Below are 20142 nucleotides of genomic sequence, written 5' to 3'. Positions count from 1 at the left end.
GTGCATGCCTTCGGGGCTCACGCCCTCCACAAACGCCAGTCAGTGCCTCCTGGGGCGGGGGCGGCCTGCCGCCTACGACTTAAATAGGTGGCCCTCAAATTGATGCCACACACCCCAGTCCTTCGGGACTAACCATTAGAATCCCCAGAGCAGCTTCTCAAACACCTGAGTTTCTGGGCCTCAACCCAAGAACCTGTATTTTTTAAAAGCCACTCAAACGATTTTGAGGACCAGCCACATTCACCGATCCCCGGAACAGTGGGCGAGAGCACGGGAGCCCCGAGGCCCCCCGGCACGGTGACCTGCGGAGGCCTTCCTCCCTGGGGCCTCAGCCCCCTGATCTGCAAAGAGAGGGTCTGGGTTAGATGACCTGAGTCCTTTCCAGCTCTGAAATGCTCGGTCTGAAGTCCAAAGGCCCAAAGGTGAGATGCAATCCGAGCTAGAGCTGTGCACGTGCGGAGGGAATGGGAAGGTTCATGAGAAAGTCAGTAACTGCGTGACACTATGACGAGCCGGCTGGGAGGCTGTTTTCATGGACAAAGGAAAAAGCTCACACCTGTTTTCACATTTCCAAGGACGGGGATGTAACTCTCTAACCAGACACACGATAGTACAGGTTTTATTGCTCCAATGCAACTGACAGCTCTTTTTCCAAAAAAAAAAAGGGAATTAAAGGTGTTAAACCCCGATCTGTTTTTTAAAAATATAAATTCAATAACAATTCACCCTATTAAAATCAAATAAATCCACCGCCCCCGCTTTGCTGGGCAATCACGAACACAGGCCTGACAGCAGGCGGTGGGCAGGATCGCCTCCCGGCCTAGCCCCAGTCTGAAGGAGGCACTCCCTGCTTCTTTATAAAATAGAAATGATTTTATCTGTAAGGGATCTTCTAACATTCTATAGCTTAATTACAGGAGTGGCTTCTGACACCATCCAAATCAGTGGCTGTGTAGTTTCTGCAAAATTATCTGAATTTAAAGAGAGAGGGACAAAGCATGGCGGGTGGGAAGGCAGTATTTTCAGGTCATGCAGGTTAAGGTTCTCTATTTCTTTTTTTTTCTTTCTTTCTTTAACTGAAAGGCTTTGAGAGTCTTTGCAGTATTAATGCAAATTGTGAAATTCCAGGACGGTGCCTTAGTCTAGGTCTCCCAGATTCTTCTGCCTACAGGTTTTTTTCCATGGAATATCCCAAAGGACCAGTATTTTTCAGAATACACTTTGGAAGAACATGATTTTTGAGTCTTCTCGGTTTAATTTTATCAAAATGGTATCTAAAATGCCTTCTAAATGTCTGAGAGATGTAGAAAAGATACTGAGTTGACAATAAAATACTGTATTTTACTTCTAACCCATGTATGATTGCTGAGTTTTTTGGCTGTCAAATTATCTCACTCATTATTTTCCTCATTTTGGCAAATAAATCTAGTTCTTCAATTTCTCCTTTGAGAAATGTCTACTTCCTCCTGAACTACTTTAAACTTCGTTTAAGAAAACCTCCCCCCCCCCAATCACACTTTTTACAGAATAAATTCAAACCATACTAAAGACCAAGACAGGAGGGAACAGTTCAAGACAAGTTCTTCCACAAACTTTACAGACGAGCAACCATTTTACATCTTCTTAGACAGTTGTAGTAGCCAGAACACCGCAGGGGAAATAAAAGTTTGCAGTGCTTTTCCTATGCACGAAGAATCAGGAAAACCATGAAAGGGAAATTCAAACAGTAACATTTGAATGTTTGAATTGCAGGCAGTGGATTCAGTGATAACAGATTAATCCCTGTATTATCACACCTGCATTTACTCAAAAATTAGTCTGAGTAGAACTATCTAAGCACCACCAAGATTACATTGAGAGCTTGACCTTTCATAATCATTTAAAATGGCAATGCTGTTTTCCAACATTCCAGCCCTCTTCTGAAGGTGCCACTTCAGCAACTTCTACAGCTTTCAAATATTTGGGTAAGACCTTTCAAATACTTCGGAAGGCTCTGACAGGGAAGTAGTATGGTAAACTTTCTCCCACAAATGGGGGAAGAAACGCAGGGGAGTATGATGAGGAAAGATTCTCACAACTGAAATGAATTATAAAAGCTTCTTCAGATGCTATTTTGGTTCACTTAATTGAATAATTATTGAGACGATATTGTCTTTTGATTTTCATCATCGAGTCATTACTCTTTACAACAGCTTTGTTGAAATATAACTTACATCCCATAAAATTCACCCATTTAAAATGTGCGACTGAGTGGTCTTTAGCAACTTCACAGAGTTATGCAACCAATCCCACTATCTAATTTTAGAACATTTCATCACCCCAAAAAGAAACCCCATGCCCGCTGGCAGTCACTCCCAGTACTCCTTCCCCCCAGCCCTGGAAACCAAGAATCTACTTTGTGTCTCCATAGATTTCCCTATTTTGGACATTTCATATAAACAGGATCATGCACTATGTGGTCTTTGGTGACTTGCTTCTGTCACTTAACAGGTTTTCAAGCTTTATCGAGGTTGTAGCCTGTATCAGCACTTCATTCCTTTTTTTACTGCTAAGTAATATTCCACTATCTGGATATCTCACTTTTGTCTATATATACATTCATTGCTGATGGACATTTGGGTTGAGGATCTTATTTTCTGTGTTGCTTTAGTGATTATAAATATGAAACAGCTAGGAAACAAGTCGTTTGAACTAGACTATGGTCAATTTGGTATTCAAATTGATAAGAAAAAAATTTTAGGGGCGAACGAAGATGAAAGAAAATGAATTTTTTAAAACTGAAATTCAACTTAAGTTCACTGTTTCATTTAAGTTGTGAGTAAAAATACGCTACATTCTCAGGAAGAAGGTGCCAGCTGCCAAACAAACTGCTGTGACCACAGCAGGAAACACCGTCTCCTCCACCGGCACACTCACTCCCCTGAGGCCAGCAGTAATTCCAGCCGCAGCAACTGTGGTGAGCCCCTTCCCTTACACACCAGGAGCCAGCTCCGGGGAGCAGCCCTCCCACGGGGCAGAGGGGAGAGCCCAGGCTCTTGTTAATTTTGAGCAGCAAACCGAGTCTTGTTTCACATTTAACTCCAATTGGTGCCGAGCTCACCATCGCCCAGCACCCAATTAAAGTACCAAAAAAAAATGTTTTTAACGGAACACTATCTTTGTATTTTGCTTTCTTGGATTAACATTAACCCCTCCAGAGCCCTGCTCACTGCGGCAATACCAGAAACGCTTCATGAAGGCTGGTGTCTGTGAGCAAGTGCACAGGAAGCACGGCCAGGCCAGCCACATCTCATACGCTACTCTCCCCAGGCCCTCAGCGCTCCTCACACTTGAGCACACAAAAGAATTACCTGGAGAGCTTGTTGAAACAGTTTCCTGGGCCCCAGGCCCAGAGATTCTGACTCAGGAGGCTGGGATGGGCCCATCCCTCTTCAGCTCCTCCCAGCTCATAAGCAAGGCCACACCCACACAGACCCTGCTCTCAGGGAAAGAGGCTAGGCTAGGATCCTGAACAAGCGAACAGCCACGACTCCTTCTGGCAAGACTAATGTATGTACCGCTACTATTTATACTCCATTATGTGAAAATACCTTTACTAGACTTTCGTTCAGTACTAGACCTAAACTCGCAGAGACAGGTTTTTCTTAATGAAACTGTATCTCTACAGAGGGATGCCTATTTTTGTACTCTCTTTGGATCCTGAGCGCCTTATCTTTAAGATAAGAATCAGTCTCGTGAACAATACTCCAACTCAATAAATCACAGCATTAGCTATGACACAGTGGTCATTTACAAATAATAACCACCCTCTGTAAAACATTACCATTAACTCAGCAAACCTTAATCAGCTTAGTGTAGAAATGCAGACCTGTGAATTTAGCCAATTTAGAAGGCAAGTCGGAAAGCCTCAAAAGCAAGTGGATATTTTGTTTCTTAGCTCTTCTCTGTCCATATCACTAACCCTTTACAGGCTGTCACGGTAATGGCTAGTAGAGATAAGTTTGTTTCTATCCATTAAATAAAATGAATGTTTGTCTTCGTTAAATGTGCAACACTGCTCCCAGTAACACTGTTTATATAAACAACAAAATTCTATAAAAGCAGTTGCCATTAAAAATCCAATGACCATAGTTTACATGTTATAGTTTCTAATAAGCATACAGTTCTTTAGAAGTGTCCAACTTCTAAAGTGGATACTTTAGTGTGTCCACTTTAAAGTGTCCTTTCTATCCAAGAAAGGCAGCTGAGAAAACACCCTGTTACATACACCATTCTTTTAAGCATGGAGAGGTCAAAATAAAAACCAATATGTCGGGGCTTCCCTGGTGGCGCAGTGGTTGAGAATCCGCCTGCCAATGCAGGGGACACGGGTTCGAGCCCTGGTCTGGGAAGATCCCACATGCCGCGGAGCGGCTGGGCCCGTGAGCCACAACTACTGAGCCTGCACGTCTGGAGCCTGTGCTCCCAACAAGAGAGGCCGCGACAGTGAGAGGTCCACGCACCGCGATGAAGAGTGGCCCCCACTTGCCGCAACTAGAGAAAGCCCTCGCACAGAAACGAAGACCCAACACAGCCAAAAATAAATAAATAAATTTAAAAACCAATATGTCAAAATATTAAAACACTATACAGAGAGAAGACAAGTAAGATAGAAATGTGGTTCTTAAAACACAATTTTTCATTAAATGGAGTCAAGTCCATAGTAACCTGATACTGGCTGTACTGGCAAAGACATCAACTCTGCTGTCACTCAAGAGGGAGGCATCGGTCTCTCTCTAAAATGCTGCCACCAACAGCGTAGCCACATGTCACCATGTGCCTGAAGGCAAGCTGGACTCAAAGTTAGAAATTTCAGGGGTCCATGTGTAAGCTCGAGCGCTTAACACCAGACTTCTTGAGGTTTACTTTAGACCTTTAGAGAAGGTGTGAATAACAGTGTATCTTATTAATAAAATAACGCTATGGCAAACCTGACCACCAATGGATAATAACTTTTTAAAATTAGTCCTTTCTTTCAAGCTCTTCTGTATCTTAAGTTCAAATTAAACACAATCACATCATTATCTACTGTCTTCTTTTTTGAGGTTAAAGAAGAAACTGAGTGAAGGTGAAGAAACTGGCTTGTCAGGCTTCGGAAAAATTTTCAAATGCCAAAGAAAACTGGCCATCTAGCTCCACAAATCTTGCAAAAAGTCTACGGAATTAATCAGAACACAAACTGCCAGGCGATGCAGTAAGAATTCCGTGCACCATCATTTTGTCTGTAGCACAGCCAACCAAGACAGATGGGCAGGACAGACACAAAAACTCACATTCTCATCAAGTATTCATATAATTGTACGATACCAGGATAATAAATACACCAGCCTTTGATTGCCTGGTAATAGGCAATAACAGTAATAGGAATAATAAAACCAGCGAATGTTAGGGCTGACAAGAGTCCACTCGAGACAGCTCCTAAGGAGGTCCGAGGGCTGCTGGCCCGGCGTTCCCGTTACTCCTCGCTTCCTAGGAGTCAGGGACTGGTGCTATTCCCGGGACCGCGGAGTTCGGGAAGCCACCGAGGAGGAGCGCGTGAGGCCTGCGCCGGCTGCTCCCAGTCTCCCCGTTGTCCGTCTCAGGGCTGCTCCCAGTCTCCCCGTTGTCCGTCTCAGAGCTCCAGGTACTCAACCCTCGTGACAGTGGTCGCTCCCCCGGCAGGAAGATTCAAGCTCTGCTGCGTGTGGACTGGTGCTCACAGTTTATGAGAATAACTCCAGATTCCCTGTAGGTAACATCTATCAAGAAACGGAATTAACCTACCACACTCGAGTGCCTCGGGCGAGGTCATCAACCTCTGGGGTTCCAGCAATCCTGCCCTCCCCTCCCGCGCCTTCTCCACGCAGGTGTAAAAAAGCAGCCACGGATTTAGTGTCCGCCCAGCTGCTAATCACTAATGAAAAGTAAGGTCGTAACTACAGAGTTCAATGTCGAACGAGCCAACCTGACTCTATTATAAACCACACAGCTGTAAGCAGTTTCTTAGCTCACGTCTTCCGAGAATCACGACGCCCTAGGGTAGGCGCTTACCTCATTTTACAGAGAATTCAATATCACTTTAAGGAGTACTGAGGATAACTTAAAGTTAACCATGAAAACCAACACTAAGTACCCCTCATCTCCTTTTCCAAACTGCTCTCCTCCACCACCATTAGGCTAAGCTTACAGTGTAAAAGCTAAGTCCTTTATATGCTGTGGATAATAACAGGGCAGAGTGAAACATGAAAGCTGGGCCTTGGAATTTCCCAACGACTTTTGTTTCAGGTATCTACATTATGTTATATTTTATATCCTGTTTTTATGTTGTAGACATGTATATGTTCTAGGTAGAATAATTAAAAAAGGGAGGAGGGGTAACTATTTCGTAGGGTGACTCTAAATGGGTATTGCTTGGTGAGAGGTAAAAAGTTATCCTAGTCTGACTACCTTCTTTTAAAGGCTGAGAAACTGCGGCCTAGAAAGGCTTATGCGATTTCCTTACCTACTAAAAATATTTATATTTGTATAGCTCTTAAATGTTAGTCCTAAAGTTGTATTTTTCAATATAAGTCAATGGCTTTAAACTTTTGAATGGAAAAGTCTGTATTTCCAAATTCCAGGGTGAAAATTATGTGAAGTATATATACAGATAGATATAGATCGGAAGGAAGGGCTCAAATCCACTAATATCCATCGCATAATTTCGAGAACATGAAATGAACTCCCAAGTCTTTCTAAACAGCTCCTGTAGCCTCTGAAAGTAAGCCACTTCCTGCCCCCAGACCCACTTCCTGTCAGCCAAGCCTGCTTAACAATACAAAAAGTGAACAAACCACTCCTGCCTGTGTTCAATATAACTAGAGAAAAATCATGACCTTAGAGCTGGAAGGGAACTTTCTGAACAGTCCCACTAAAAAGAGGGTCAGTTCCCTCCTCTACTGTAAAACCGGGGTTTTGGAAACAGCTTGTGCTAAACCCTCCCCACTGTTCACCAGGCTAAGGCACTAATTTTGGAAGGAGGAAACTGAAGGCAGTAAGAAACTGCTTTCCAAGCACCTGACAAATGAAAGGACTGTCATTCTCACCCAAGTTCCAAATCCGTGCTGCAGGGTAACACTGGTGGGGATTTCCTTACCTGCTAATGGCATGTAAAAATAATATTCCTGACACCTATTGGTTGTCGATTTTTAAGATCTTTTTTTTGGGAGTGTCTGTAAGTAGGAACTGATTTCTTCTACACTGGGAGTGACATACACCCTGTGTGTAAATTTAAACTAGGACACTTGGACACCACTTTCCACAGGAAGGGGTAAACACATAATCAGAGAATGTTACATTCTGCAAAAGAAACTGTTCCTTTCCAGAAACACAAATAATCGTTATCCCTCTCTCCTCCTCCCTGCCCCAAGGCAGGCAAAATAAATTATCGTTCAAGGTCACTCTATCTAATAAGCTTGTGAAGTCTTGATTCTGTAGTATGTCATTTCAGTTTCACTAGGTGTGTCATACATATTTCAGCACCGATTTAGTTCACTGAAAAGTGAGGTTAATTATATCCACAAACTTAGGATCCCATAAAAGACTCGAAGTAAGGGACAGGGCCAAGAGGGCTATCACATGGTACAATGGATTTTAATTCCAGGCTCGTAAAACATAGGAAATTAAAGGCCTAAAGACTAAACCTCATTCCACCTGGAGTGGACTGTTTTCTTTGTAAATTTAGAAGTCTGTGAAGAGTTTTCTAATCTGGTGGGAGGAAAGCCTATGAAAGAATGAAAGTGTCAAAACAACATAATTCCTTTGCTAACCTGCTGTTTTAGGGAAGGGCATATAAAATAAGCCATACTTAACACCTGCGCCATTTCTGAAATAAATCTTTGCCTCTAGTTAAGATCACATGTGCCATAATACTTTGCAGTATTAAAGAACATTTCTCCTATAAGGAGCTTAGATAAGATGTATTTGAACTTGACCAAGAAGTCTTTACTTTTGCTATCTATCAAAAATAGAGAGTAAGACCCCAATAGTTTTATTTTTTAAAAGTCCAAGCTAAATCAGCCAGCTAACAAAATCTGCTCGAATAAGCCCACTTCAACTGAATTTATGCTTTTAAGCCACTCTCTGAAATTATATGACGTTTAAAAAAAAAAAAAAAAAGACCTCTTCAATTTGTACTCTGCCACAATCAAGTATGCTACATCCGGAGTGGGATTATAATTATGTACCTAATTCCTTGACTGGGAGTAATCCTCTCGCCCACCTGGCCCCGCAGCTCCTGGGCTGCTGCACTTACTGCAGGTCTCAGCTCCTCACACCCTGCCCCCACCCCCAGTCCCAGCACAGACTGCATACGATTCCACTAAGTAATGCCCCACACTTGAGTGTGCTCGCTCCCAATTTCCAGCTTTGAGAATGCTGCTATTGAGACAACGACCTATTTCTAGTTGGGTCACCCCCTCCCCCATCAAAAAAAAAATCGTGGGAATACAGAGCCCGTAGCGGAACTAGCCGGGAACAAACAGTTCTGTGTGTTTCCAAGTCGACCGAAATTCTGACTAGAGCTCTCCTTTAATAAAAGGTGTGTGGAGGGCGAGAGGGCCCAGGTGGGATTAAATCGGTCCCTCACCTGGTCAGAACACCAAAGGTCTAAGGACTGCGGTTCTGCTCCGGGGATCCGGGGAGAACTGCTCCCTGGGACCCAGCAGCAGGCAGGGCGGGCTCCCCGGGAACCCAGACCCCACGGGAAGGAGCGTCCCTTCCCGCTTCCTCTCTCTAGTGACGCAAGGATTTGGTGATTTGAAAAGTGACAGCATCTTTCCCTTCCACCCCTATAAGGTGCTTTTAAAAAACAACCATTTTATTTTGAAAAATTCGAAACATTCGCAAAAGCAGAGAGAACAGTGCGATGAGCCACAGGTGTGCTCTGCGTCCACCTTCGACACGGCTGCTTCTCTTCTAGCCTTCCTGACTCACTTACTCTACCACTTGAAACACATTTTTTTTTTTTTGCTGGCACATTTTAAGACCATTGTGTATCATTTCACTTGTAAAAACTTTGGTATGTAGCCCTAATGGACTTTAAATATGAATATATTTTCAGCTTACACACACACATATATATAAGCATACACATATATAAAACCACCATGCCACTCTCATAGCCAACATAATTAAAAGCTATTCCTTAATATTTAAAGTTTAGTCAATATCCAACTGTTCCCCATTGCCTCAAAACTCTCTTTTTACAGTTGATTTGTTCAAAGCATATAATGCCCTTTGGAGCTTTGTCATCCTATTATATTTCCAAACTGCCCTGTTTGGCCAGTTTCTTAATAAACATCAAGTTTTCCCCACCTTATCTCCCCATCTAAGTCCCACTTAAGTGTCTCACCCAAATAGCAATGTATTATGTAAGCTGATACTTGAACACCCAAGAAACAACATCCATAATTACGTAACCAAGGCAATGAAACATCTCAACAAGAATACTAGGCTAACATACATATTACATTTTCGTAAATAAAGAGGTGGTTCCAATTTAAAATTTGTCCTAAGCTTTTACCAAGTGATCTGTGATTCAGTTTTCTCTTTAAAAATGTAAGGAATAAGACTGGATATCCTTCTAACACTTATTTTATAAAAAAACCTACAGATGCTATAATGGTGCAATAGGCAAAATATTATTCAAAAAGTATAAATTTCACCAAACCACATGCTTGAGAAATGATGGAAGAATCCAAGCAGGTATGGCAAACGACGACGTACTTATCACCAAACCTACGTGAAAACAGGTCCTTGGAGAAATATCACCTTGGCTCATGGTGCAATGTTAAGAGTGATTTACCAAAAAAAACAAACAAAAATATGTCACACTCCGCCCATTCCTAAGTCACTCTGCCCAATGGTTTTAACTCTTCACGCAACAAGAGTCAGTGAAAAGAACAAAACTACCTGTACCTCTTGGCAAAGCCGGGATGAGAACTGACCTCAGCTCCCACCATCTCCTGACAGCAGGTATCTGTCTTCTCCACTACAGTGTGGGCGTCTTGAAAGCAGGTATTGCTCCCCTTTTGTGCACCAATGTATCCCCAGGACCTAAAAAACCTGGCGCACAGTAGGTACTCTACTTGTTGAATGAACAAATGGATTTTATGGAGGGATGTGGTGGTCTTCACTGTGGGAGCAGGAGAAAGGGCAGGCCCAATCTACTGCATTACGAGTCTAAGTCAGAAAAAAAAAAAAAAAAAAAAAGAATGCCCATCATGAGGTATGAAAGCTTTTAATCAGATTAGAATTCAGTAGTTACAAGTGGAGTTGGCCACCTTTACTCTGTCCTCTGTGCCAGGCAGGTCCTCGGATCCTGCTTCCCAGATGAGGAAGCAGGGCTCGGGGAGGTTGGGATGCTCGCCCGAGGTCGGTCACCCACTCAGAGGCGGGCCTGTTTACCTGCTCGCTCATCCTCCTTCCCTATATTTACCTGCCTGCCAATAAAGCAAGCCTTTGAAGTCTGTTCTAGAAGCAGATAATGATGCTTTTCTTCCCCCCAAACCACTTGGCTTCTCACTTTGTGGCCAGGAAAGACAGAAAGCAAAGAAGCAAGTATCTGTCACTGTTATGGGTAGAAATAAGTGGAAGTAAATAAAGCAGTAAGGGGTGGGCAGTGAGGGGGCTCTACTGCAGATAAAATGGTCTCAATCGGGGGTCAAATGATAAAACTATCTACACGCAAACATTCAAGACACAGACAATAGTTAATTTTCAACGATCAGTGATAAAAACACAACTCATTCACCTACCATTCTCTTTCCAACTCAAATATCAGGTACGAATTGCTTTCTTTTAGCATACGCCAGAAATCTGTCATTATACAATGGCTTAGCAAATGTGACACAAGACACTACCACCTTCTCTATAGAAACAAGGCCCGCGGAACAGCAGCCTTGTTTAAAACATGACCTCAGCCCCAGCCATGCCCGCTCCTGGGTGACAGCACTCACGGTACATGTCCAGGCTCAGGCCTGTGACGCACTGGACGCTGACTAACAAAACAGGTTCTTTGTACTTTAGCAAAAAATTTTTAAAAATTGGAACCAATGGGGTGGATCTGCTTCCAAATATTATCAGCTTAGTCATTAAATATATACAAGGTTGTAACAAAGGCTTAACAATAATTATTTTTATCCTAAAGCAGGGGTTGGCAAATCTTTCCGGTCATGGGCCAGACAGTAAGTATTTTAGGCTTTGGGGGCCATATTTGGCACCTGCTGCATGTTCTTGTTCTTGTTGCTTTGAAAAATCCCTTTAAGTTGTAAAAAACCAATCCTAGCTAGGTAGCCCACACAAAAACAGGCCATGGCCAGATGTGGCCTTTACCTACCCAATCCTGAAGTAAAAACAATTATTTACAATATCTGATATGACAATTTTTTTGGTATTGACAGTTTCAAACTGATCAGCTCTCAGGCAAAAACAGAAAAGAAAATTAGGTTGTGGAAAGTGACTTCAAATTTAACAGAATGGAAAGCAAAGTCTCACACTGTTTATTACAGTTTCATCCTTTCTTTTATCAATAAAAGTCGGATCAAGGTCAGAAAATTTTCATTTTGCTTTTAAGGTTTGTTTTCTCAAGTATATTAGGTTAAAAAGATAATTATTATGTTAATGCACTTCTCCATTTCCTTTGAAACAGCATTACTGTTTATCTATAGGTGTTTAAAAGGGCTTGGAGAATGCAATGTGAATCATAATCCAAGGAAAACAGAACTGACCACTGCTGCTGCCTGAATTCACCAGTGCCCAAAGGCAGAAGGGTAACTCCTATGCACCCCTCAACACCCACCTGAAGAATCTCACCCAGCTGGGAGGCATTCCCTGGCTCTCTAGGGTACACAATATTCTGTATCTCTATTACCACACTTACTACACTGCACTGCAATTCTCTGTTTACATATCTGACTCCCCTATTAGACTGAGAATCCCTTCAAGGCAAAAACCTATCCTATTTATTTTTATAGACCTGGCACCTAGTGCGTATAATAGGGCTTCAATAAATGAGGAAGGAACCCGTGTGACCTACAAGGGAATACTGACAACTAGAAGACACAGAGGATGAGAAGGAGATACAGTGTTCCCTTTTACTAAATAACTCAAATGTTTCACGTTGCTGTTCCCCTTGGAAGATCTACTGACAAACTTTACCTGGTTTATAGCAACTCAGGAACTAAAGCCCTTAGCTTTAGCTACAGGTTGCACTGAAAAGTTTGTAAAATATGTTTCAAGGGAAAAGAGCACACAGGAAATAAATAAAGCTTACAGCATGTGAAGATACATTGTTTGGATTTCATAGGTATAAGCTTTGTCTCAGTTTATCTCACATTCTTTTCACTTAAAAACTTTTTTTTTTACTTCCATTTTACAAATGACGAAATTGAGGTTCACAGAAACTAAATGCCTTGCCAAAGTACGGGTAAATAGTAAATTAATTATGAAACTATTCTTTTTACAGCTCTTTGCATTTTTACTTGGAAAAATTATGTATATTAATTATATATTAAGTATTCCACTTTATAGTCAGAAGTCTCTAACTCACATCACAGCACAATGTTTATTTTTCTTTCTTTCTTAAAAAAAAAAAACTATTTACAGAAGGCTGGAATAAGATCTTTATTCTTTACATCAAAAGCCATAGATACTAAGCATGTTAGAAGGAAAATAATGCAACCTTCTGGTCTCTTCAGTAAGTATTCCATATTTAATTAATAGTGGCAGACACCCAGTTAGTGTTTAAATTATATAAATATATATATATATTTTTAACATCTTCATTGGCATATAATTGCTTTACAGTGTTGTGTAGTGTTTAAATTAAAAACTAATTGGAGTAGTTGAAGAATCCCAAGTGTAGTTACTACTGAAATTAAATAAAATATAGAGGATAATTCAAAATGCATTCGCTGATTTTGAAGAAAGACTGAATTCTACTACTTCAGATTAGAGTTGAAATGTCTAAATACTGTAAGAAAGAGGCATATTGAATCATCCAAAGAATCTCCAAATTGTCAGATTCACAAAAGTTTAAGTTAAAAAAAAATTAAAGAATTACGATAATTCACTAATAGTGATGTTGCTTTCCTTTCCCAAACCGCAAGTACGAATAAAATTATTCAAAATGTTGTTAGAAATCACAATATTATTTAGGATGGTAACTAAAAGGAGAGGCCGGCATGGAAGGATAAGAGAAGAAAGAAAAGAAGACAAAGGAATGGGGTCTCTTTGTTCCCTGCCATTTAATAGGAAATGTTGGCCTCTTTCTCCCCTTTAAAAACAAAGAGAGCCAAAATTTGAAAGCTCGCTGGTCACTGCCAAATTAAGCTCTGCAACTGGACACCCTGCAGACAGAAGTTCAAATCAGAGAGATTCTCTCGTGCATTGTAGCTGGTCCTGTCTTTCTGGAGCCTGAGCCCCATCTCCTTTTTCCCACCTCGGCCGCGTTCCAAATACCAATGAGGGCACCCGTGGCGCTAGGAGCTGGGACCGCGTACCCGCCTTCGTGAGAGCGTGAGAGCCTTCGCCTGAACGGAGGCTCCGGAAGCGCGCTGGGCTTCGCTGCCCACGCACAACCACCAGCATCAACCCCACTGAGAGAGAGGAATATATAAAAACTGTCCTTTTCCTATGAAATCATCAGTGCCCAAACTCTGGGGTGCATCAGAACCGTCTGGGGACCTAAAGCACAGACACCCAGTCCTCCCAGCCCTAGAGATGGGGATTCAGCAGTCCTGTGAGGGACCAGGAAGCTTCACGTCTCCAGATAATCGCGTAACCCGAATGTGGGAACCCTGTAGTAAAGTAATGCTAACTTTGAACTATGTGTGTCCATAGTGTGTCCATACACTCAGGAGGAACATAAGAAAGCTGCTGGATCACTTTCAGTCTATGTGGATTTAAAAATACTATCGTTTAATAAGTCTGGTATTTGTATATATTGTGGCAGGGGGCAGCGGTTACAATAATGAAAGAAGGTGAGGAGTTCTTTCATCAATCACAGTCACAAATTTATTAACAACATGTACAAACCAAACCCTCAACCTCCCCTCCCACACCCCATCCTTTTCCAGGTTCCTTATCTCGTGAATGGCACCACCAGCCAAACACTTATGCAAGCCAGACACCAGAAGGCAGCCTCGACACCGGGCTCTGCCCCTGCACGTCCAATCTATCACCGAGTCCTATCAAGTTCACCTCCCAGACACATGTGCTTCTCTCCACCCGCAGCCCCGCCCTGGTCCAGGCTGCCACCACCTCCCACAGCCCAGCACCTCCTGCTGATGCGGGTACGGCAGCTGCAGTGACCTTCCAAAAGGCTGAACTGATCAGGTCACCTCCTTCCAGTCAAAACCCTTCAGCGCTTCCCCAAGTTAAGCCCTCATGTAGCCGTTTCCCGTCTCGCTGCAGGGTATGTCCCCTGTCTCCCTCCTTCACCTGGAGGACGCCCCTTCGCTCTTCACATCGCTCAGCACAGTCACGACGTGTGTCGGGGTGCGTTCCTGACCCCCGATGAGCACTCCCCCTACGCACACGCCATCGCGTATCCAAGTTATTCTACGACTACAGTCTGTCCCTCTCACCAGGCTGTAAATCCATGACGACAGGGACTGTTTCTGTGTCTGCTCACCTCGGCGGCCTCAACATCCAGCACAGTAACGCAGTTAAACGTCTGCTGAATGAACGCGTGAACGTACGGACACACTCGCTGTGCCTTCCAGTGTGACGACAAATGACTAACCCCAGCCAGCGCTCCTTACCGCCACATGGGAAAACCTTAGCTGCCTAACTCACCATCTGCGTGCGGTGAAGGAGGGGCACGTGGAAAACAGATCCCATGTGTGCTCCTCAAGGGGGCGGGGGGAAGCATTAGGATATTCAGTGAATTCTGACCGTGTTAAAATATTTAGTGAAAGAGGATACATATTCTCAAGAGACAAGGTCATCTCAGAAATTATCTTAAGATTTTGGCATAGGGCAGAATTTTGAACACACTTTCAGAGTTTTCCTACTGAAGGGAGAAAATTTACTTTTACATTAGAAATTTCCGTATCGACACTCTAGGAATGAACAGCTAAGGCATCCACAGGTGCCAGTTAAAGGCAGTTCAGGCTAAACTTCTCAGAAAACAGCTTTAAGAGAGCTTGGCCTTGAGCACAACACCCTTTTCATCCCTAAGCTTGACTGCAGTGGTTTTCCTTCCTGACGCCCCATGCCTCCTCTCTGTCACAACGAAGAAAGTGAGTATGGGGGAAAGGAAGAAGGAAGGGGGAAGGAGCCCGCTGGGCACCCTCAGCTGAACCGTGGGCACGAGGGCTGCTTCCTGAGCCAGAGCCCTGGGCACAAAGCCCATGCCCCTCCCCAGATGACAGGGACGCACCAGGCCAAACCGGCCAGCTGGGCAGAAAGCGTGGCGCCTTCTGGACCTCAAACCATCCTCCTTGAAAGTCTACCCATCACACAAGAGTAGAGCCCTGAGCAGCTGGGAAAAGCAATGGACCACAGCCCTGGAGCGCCGGGGGGGACCCGCCCCAGGGGATCGAGCAAGACTTCTCAGTCTGCCTGCCCATCTCTGCACCGGTGGCTTTCCTCTCAGCTGTGTCACACTTTACCTAAGCCTCTTTCCTTCCTGGATGGCTCCCAGCGGGTTTTCCAGCTCCCATTCCAGTGTTTGCCTGTGTCTGGGCTTGGGTCCCAGACTGCAAGCTCCCCAAAGACAAGATCTGTTGCAACCGTCTGTGCGATACCCTGCGCCTGGCGCCGGGGCGACAGATGCTCACTGAACGTGTGGACGTGCAATGTCTTTTAACAAGTGGTGATCGCAGAAGCAGTATTAAGAGAAAACACAGCAAGTAAATATTATTTCATTTATATACTTGTTTTACAAATAGAGTCATCCACTGACTCTGTTCAGACATACCAATCAACAATACTTTGCCTGACAAATTCAAGAGGTCTGGAGGAGACTCAAACCGTGACTACGCAGACGTAGCCACCTTTATGGTTTGCCTTCAATCCTGTTGTTAAAAATCATCATGGGAAGCCACCGGACAAAATTCTTAATCTGGGCTTGAATAATAGGAATCAATAACCATTTGTTTAAAGGACACATCTATAGAGCTTGTTATTGGATGCTTCAGCTTTAACATCTAGGAGGGAGCAAAAAACAACAGTAACAAAAATGAGATACTCTGTAACAGCCTTAGAAGTGCCTATCAACCAGTAAGCTCTTAGTGATCTCTGGAGTGGCCCTCATAGGATTCACATGGAGAAAGACTTAAGTGTATTCATTTTACAAGGCAAAATCTCCAAGACCCTCCCCCACCAAAAAGGAGGCAGGTAGAAATTTCCGATGGAAAACAGCTGTGGCTCACATAAAAGGGGACCTCACAATACCACCTGGAAATAACTGTAAATATACAAAATATAGTCTTTCAAAATCTTACTCTGGTTATTGGGACCCTAACATACAAAGATGTTACAAGTTAAGGATGCCTACTATCCTTCCTTAACAGTTCAACAACTATCTTCACTTTGTCGGAAGAACATTTTCCAACTTTCTGATCCATCATAAAGGAACTTCAAAGCCAAATGAAATGAGAACATACCTGCCCTAAGAAATAAAAAGAGAGCCTTAAAAAGGAAGAGCATTCTGACACACAGCACAACATGGATGAATCTTGAGGACATCATGCTAAGTGAAGTGAGCCAGCCACAAGAAGACAAATACTGTGTAGTCTCACTTATATGAGGCACCTAGAGGAGTCAAACTCACAGAGACAGAAAGTAGAGGGGTGGCTGCCAGGGGCTGGAGGGAGGGGGAAATGGGAAGTTAGTGTTTAATGTGTACAGAGTTTCTGTTTGGAAAGATGAAAAAGTTCTGGAGACGGATGGTGGCGATGGGTGCACAACAATGTGAATGTACTTAATGCCACTGAACCGTAACTTAAAAATAATTAAGATGGTAAACTGTATGTTAATGTAAATTTTACTACCAAAAAAAAAAAAAAAAAGACAAAAAGAATAAAAGAAACTATAAATCCTTATGAGAAAGAAAAATAGTGACAGGAAACAGGTTTACTGACTTTCTTCTGAGTGATATTTTAAAAGCTGAACTCTGCATCTTTTCTTTTAATGAAATAAAGAAAACTACACCAGGAAAGGTCATCTCCTGATCACTGCTCTGTGTAATACAGCACAGGACTGTGCCCTGAGTAAGACGCTGTGCTTAGGTCTGTTTTATATCACAGGGATTGTAAACCCTGAACGTCACATGCCAATTGCAAATTGTAAATGAAAAGAATTCTGTGTAGGAGAAAAATTTTCTGCATCACGAATGAATCATCTTGATGATGTAACCTAGGCAAAAGCTCAATTGGCTTCTGAATCTTTTAGCATATTAACATAGTAATTTATTTAACCTAACAGTAAGGTAAAACTTTATTAATAAAGAACTCCTTTTAGAGAATCTAAAATTTAACAGCAGAAAAAACACACAAGCACTGACTACAGAACCAACTCGTTTGAAAAACAAGAAATAAATTCCACGTGTATCTTTTATTGCAGTTTTTCATGAATCCAGATATTCTCTCCACCGTGATTCAAAACTCCAAAATCTTCTCCCCAATATCTAGCCACCAGTTCACCTGTGTTAAAGCTGGTAAAACAGATACAACTTTCTAAGAAATGCTGGTCACAAAGAACCTGCCTCGTTCCCACAACTTAAATGAAAGCCTTATAAAAAGCCCAGCCTGGCCACAACATAATCAGATGCAGGGGGACAGAGGTGGGGGGGGGCACAGCAGCGCTCCAGTCAGCTGACGTTTACGATGTGCACCGGCAGTGCAGGACTAGAGCCCAGGAGCCTCCGAATCAAACTCCAGGGCTACCTTCCTTCATCTGCAATTCAAATTCATTACTAAACCTCTTTCAGATAGGAATCCTGCTGCCACCAGCACATTCCCGGGTTAACAGAGCACAGCTTCACGGGCCTGTCGTAAAATGCACTGGAACGAAGCTGCCCCCAGAAGGACAGCGTCTCCTCTGCCGGATGCCCTTTAAAGCGCCAAAGGAAGAGCTGGGGTGCAGCTGGCTGCAGACCCTCGAAGGGAGCTGGCGTGCTCCGTCGGAAGCCACCTGACTCTCCCTGCGATTTAGACGACTTTTCTTTTTAAGAAACTTCCAAGTTGCATTAGAATACAGGTTTTAAACAGACCGAAACCGCGTAGAAGGGGATTCTAATTTTTATAAAAGACCCAAACCACTGGGGGCGGGGCAGGTGGCTCGCAAACAAGGCTGTAGAGACAAAAGCACCATAATCTTGTTTTCTCCAGGAGTTCCACAAAGGACCAACTAATAACAAAGAGAGCAGACAATTCCCTACTCCTGCCCTCTCGTCCGTTTAGAAAAGAGCTCTATTCTACAAAAAAAAAGGCCCCAACACCTCGCCCAGGTAACTCCACTTGAAAATAATGCCCGAAGCATCCGACCCCGCCCAGAAACTGGGTTACTTACTGGTTTCGGCATTTTCGGTTCCTGATGGGTCTTTCTCAGTCTCCCAGAAACACACTCTCCAGCAGCAGCTGCAACGGTTTTCCCGACCTAGAGGCAGAGGAAACCCCTTTAGAGCGCCCAGCAGCCTTCCTCCTGCTCCCGCCGCCGCCCCGAGACTCGGCGCCCACCCCGCGCTGCTGCTTAAGAACCGGCCGGGCGGGCGCCGGGATGAGTCACCGCCCAACCTGCAATTACGGCGGGCCGGGCGGGCGGGACCTGCGCGGAGGGGCTGCGGGGGACCGCGGGGCGAGGGGCGGGCACCCGGCGGGGAGGGGGCCGGGTGGGCGGGGCGGGGTGGGGAGCGCGGAGCCTGGGCGGCGGGGAGGGGACCTCGGCGCAGAGCGCGCAGGCAGGCGGGGACTGGCGGGGAAGCCGGCGGCGAGGGGGCACGGGGCCGCTGGGCCTGGGCTACCGGGAGGGGACCGGGCCGGGGGGCGCCGGGGCGCCGGTCCCCCGAGGTACTCCTCGGGGCTTCCGGGAAGCCAGCCTGGAGCCCAGAAGACTGCAAGTTTCACTTTGTGAAGCAACCGTTTGCCCCAAGACTGAAACCGCAACCGTCAAACCTTTGAGAAACACTTTTTGAAAACTGTCCCCGCCCGGGAGCGGCGAGGGCCGCCCGGCTGGGCGAGGAGGGAGGGGGCGCACCCACGCAGCCCGGGCTTCGCTGGCGTTTGGGAGAGGGACCCGAGGGGGCAGAGCAGAAAGAGGAAGGTGGCGGAGCAGACGGAGCGGCCACGCGGGCAGGTTCAGCTTCACCTGCCGTGTGTTTGGGCCGCAGGGAGAACCGCGTACTCGGGACTCCGCCGGCCCGAGACCCCGGGAGCCGGCGGCGGAGCGAGCCCGGCTCCCGTCGGGACCACCGGTCCTGGGCTCGCGCGCCGGCCTCCCCGCCGCACCTGTCGTCGAGTTCCGGCCACTGTCCCCTCCGCGAAGCGCGTGGCGCGAACCCCCCGTCCCGGCCCCTCAGCCCGCCGACCCCGGACCGCGCGGCTGGCTCACCCGCAGCTCCGGCAGAAGACGGCTACGCTCCCCGCTGTTTGTGCGTCGGTGCAGTGCGCCCGCGGCCCGCGCTCCCGAGAGTCCCGGGCGGGGCGGGGCTCCGGGGCGGCGCCCCTAACCGCCCCGCCCGCTCGCTCGCTTGCCCGCCCGCCCGACCTGCGAGGTGCGGCTCGCGGGCAAGATGGCTGCGGCCGGGCCCCGCGCCTGGGGGCGCTCCCCGCCTCCCCCGGCCCCGCCCGCCCGGCGCCCCAGAGGGCCGCGGAGACCCGGGGAGGGGGTGCCCTCCACCTCCACCCCGCTCCTCCCCCCCCCACCCCGCGCTCGTAAAGACCTCTCCCGCTTCGCTGCCCTTCCCCTTGCCCTTGGAGAAGAACTTCGCCGAGTTCGACTCAGCTCCCGAGGGTAGATGTAAAGTGTGAGATTGTTCCGTAGTGGACAGAGGAAGAGCAAGAAAATGTAAATAAGCCTGGAAGAACCGGCCGGCGGCCACCGAGGAGGTGCTGGGCCGTTTGGCGTCGGGCTGTCCCG

The 20142-nt window shown here is 45.4% G+C and overlaps 1 protein-coding gene across 2 annotated transcripts in view; it reads right to left on the bottom strand.

The window, feature by feature from the left end:
• The window catches only part of EZR (ezrin), a 48590-nt gene extending 28836 nt beyond the window's left edge, over window positions 1-19754 (bottom strand). The window contains exons 1-2 of one of the 2 annotated variants that reach the window (XM_036872033.1): window positions 19615-19754; window positions 18577-18663 (exon numbers count right to left, since the gene is read on the bottom strand). In XM_036872033.1, coding sequence (XP_036727928.1) covers window positions 18577-18588 — 12 coding nt within the window. In that variant the 5' untranslated portion in view covers window positions 18589-18663; window positions 19615-19754. Of the gene's footprint in view, window positions 1-18576; window positions 18738-19614 lie in introns of those variants that run through there. The other variant, XM_036872032.1, reaches the window with a different exon arrangement.
• Between the last annotated feature and the right edge of the window lie 388 nt (window positions 19755-20142).

Source organism: Balaenoptera musculus, chromosome 12 (genome assembly GCF_009873245.2).
Source record: "Balaenoptera musculus isolate JJ_BM4_2016_0621 chromosome 12, mBalMus1.pri.v3, whole genome shotgun sequence".
Taxonomy (NCBI): Eukaryota; Metazoa; Chordata; class Mammalia; order Artiodactyla; family Balaenopteridae; genus Balaenoptera; species Balaenoptera musculus.
The sequence above is the reverse complement of the archived record's forward strand: the minus strand, read 5'-3'. Positions and strand labels throughout refer to the sequence as shown.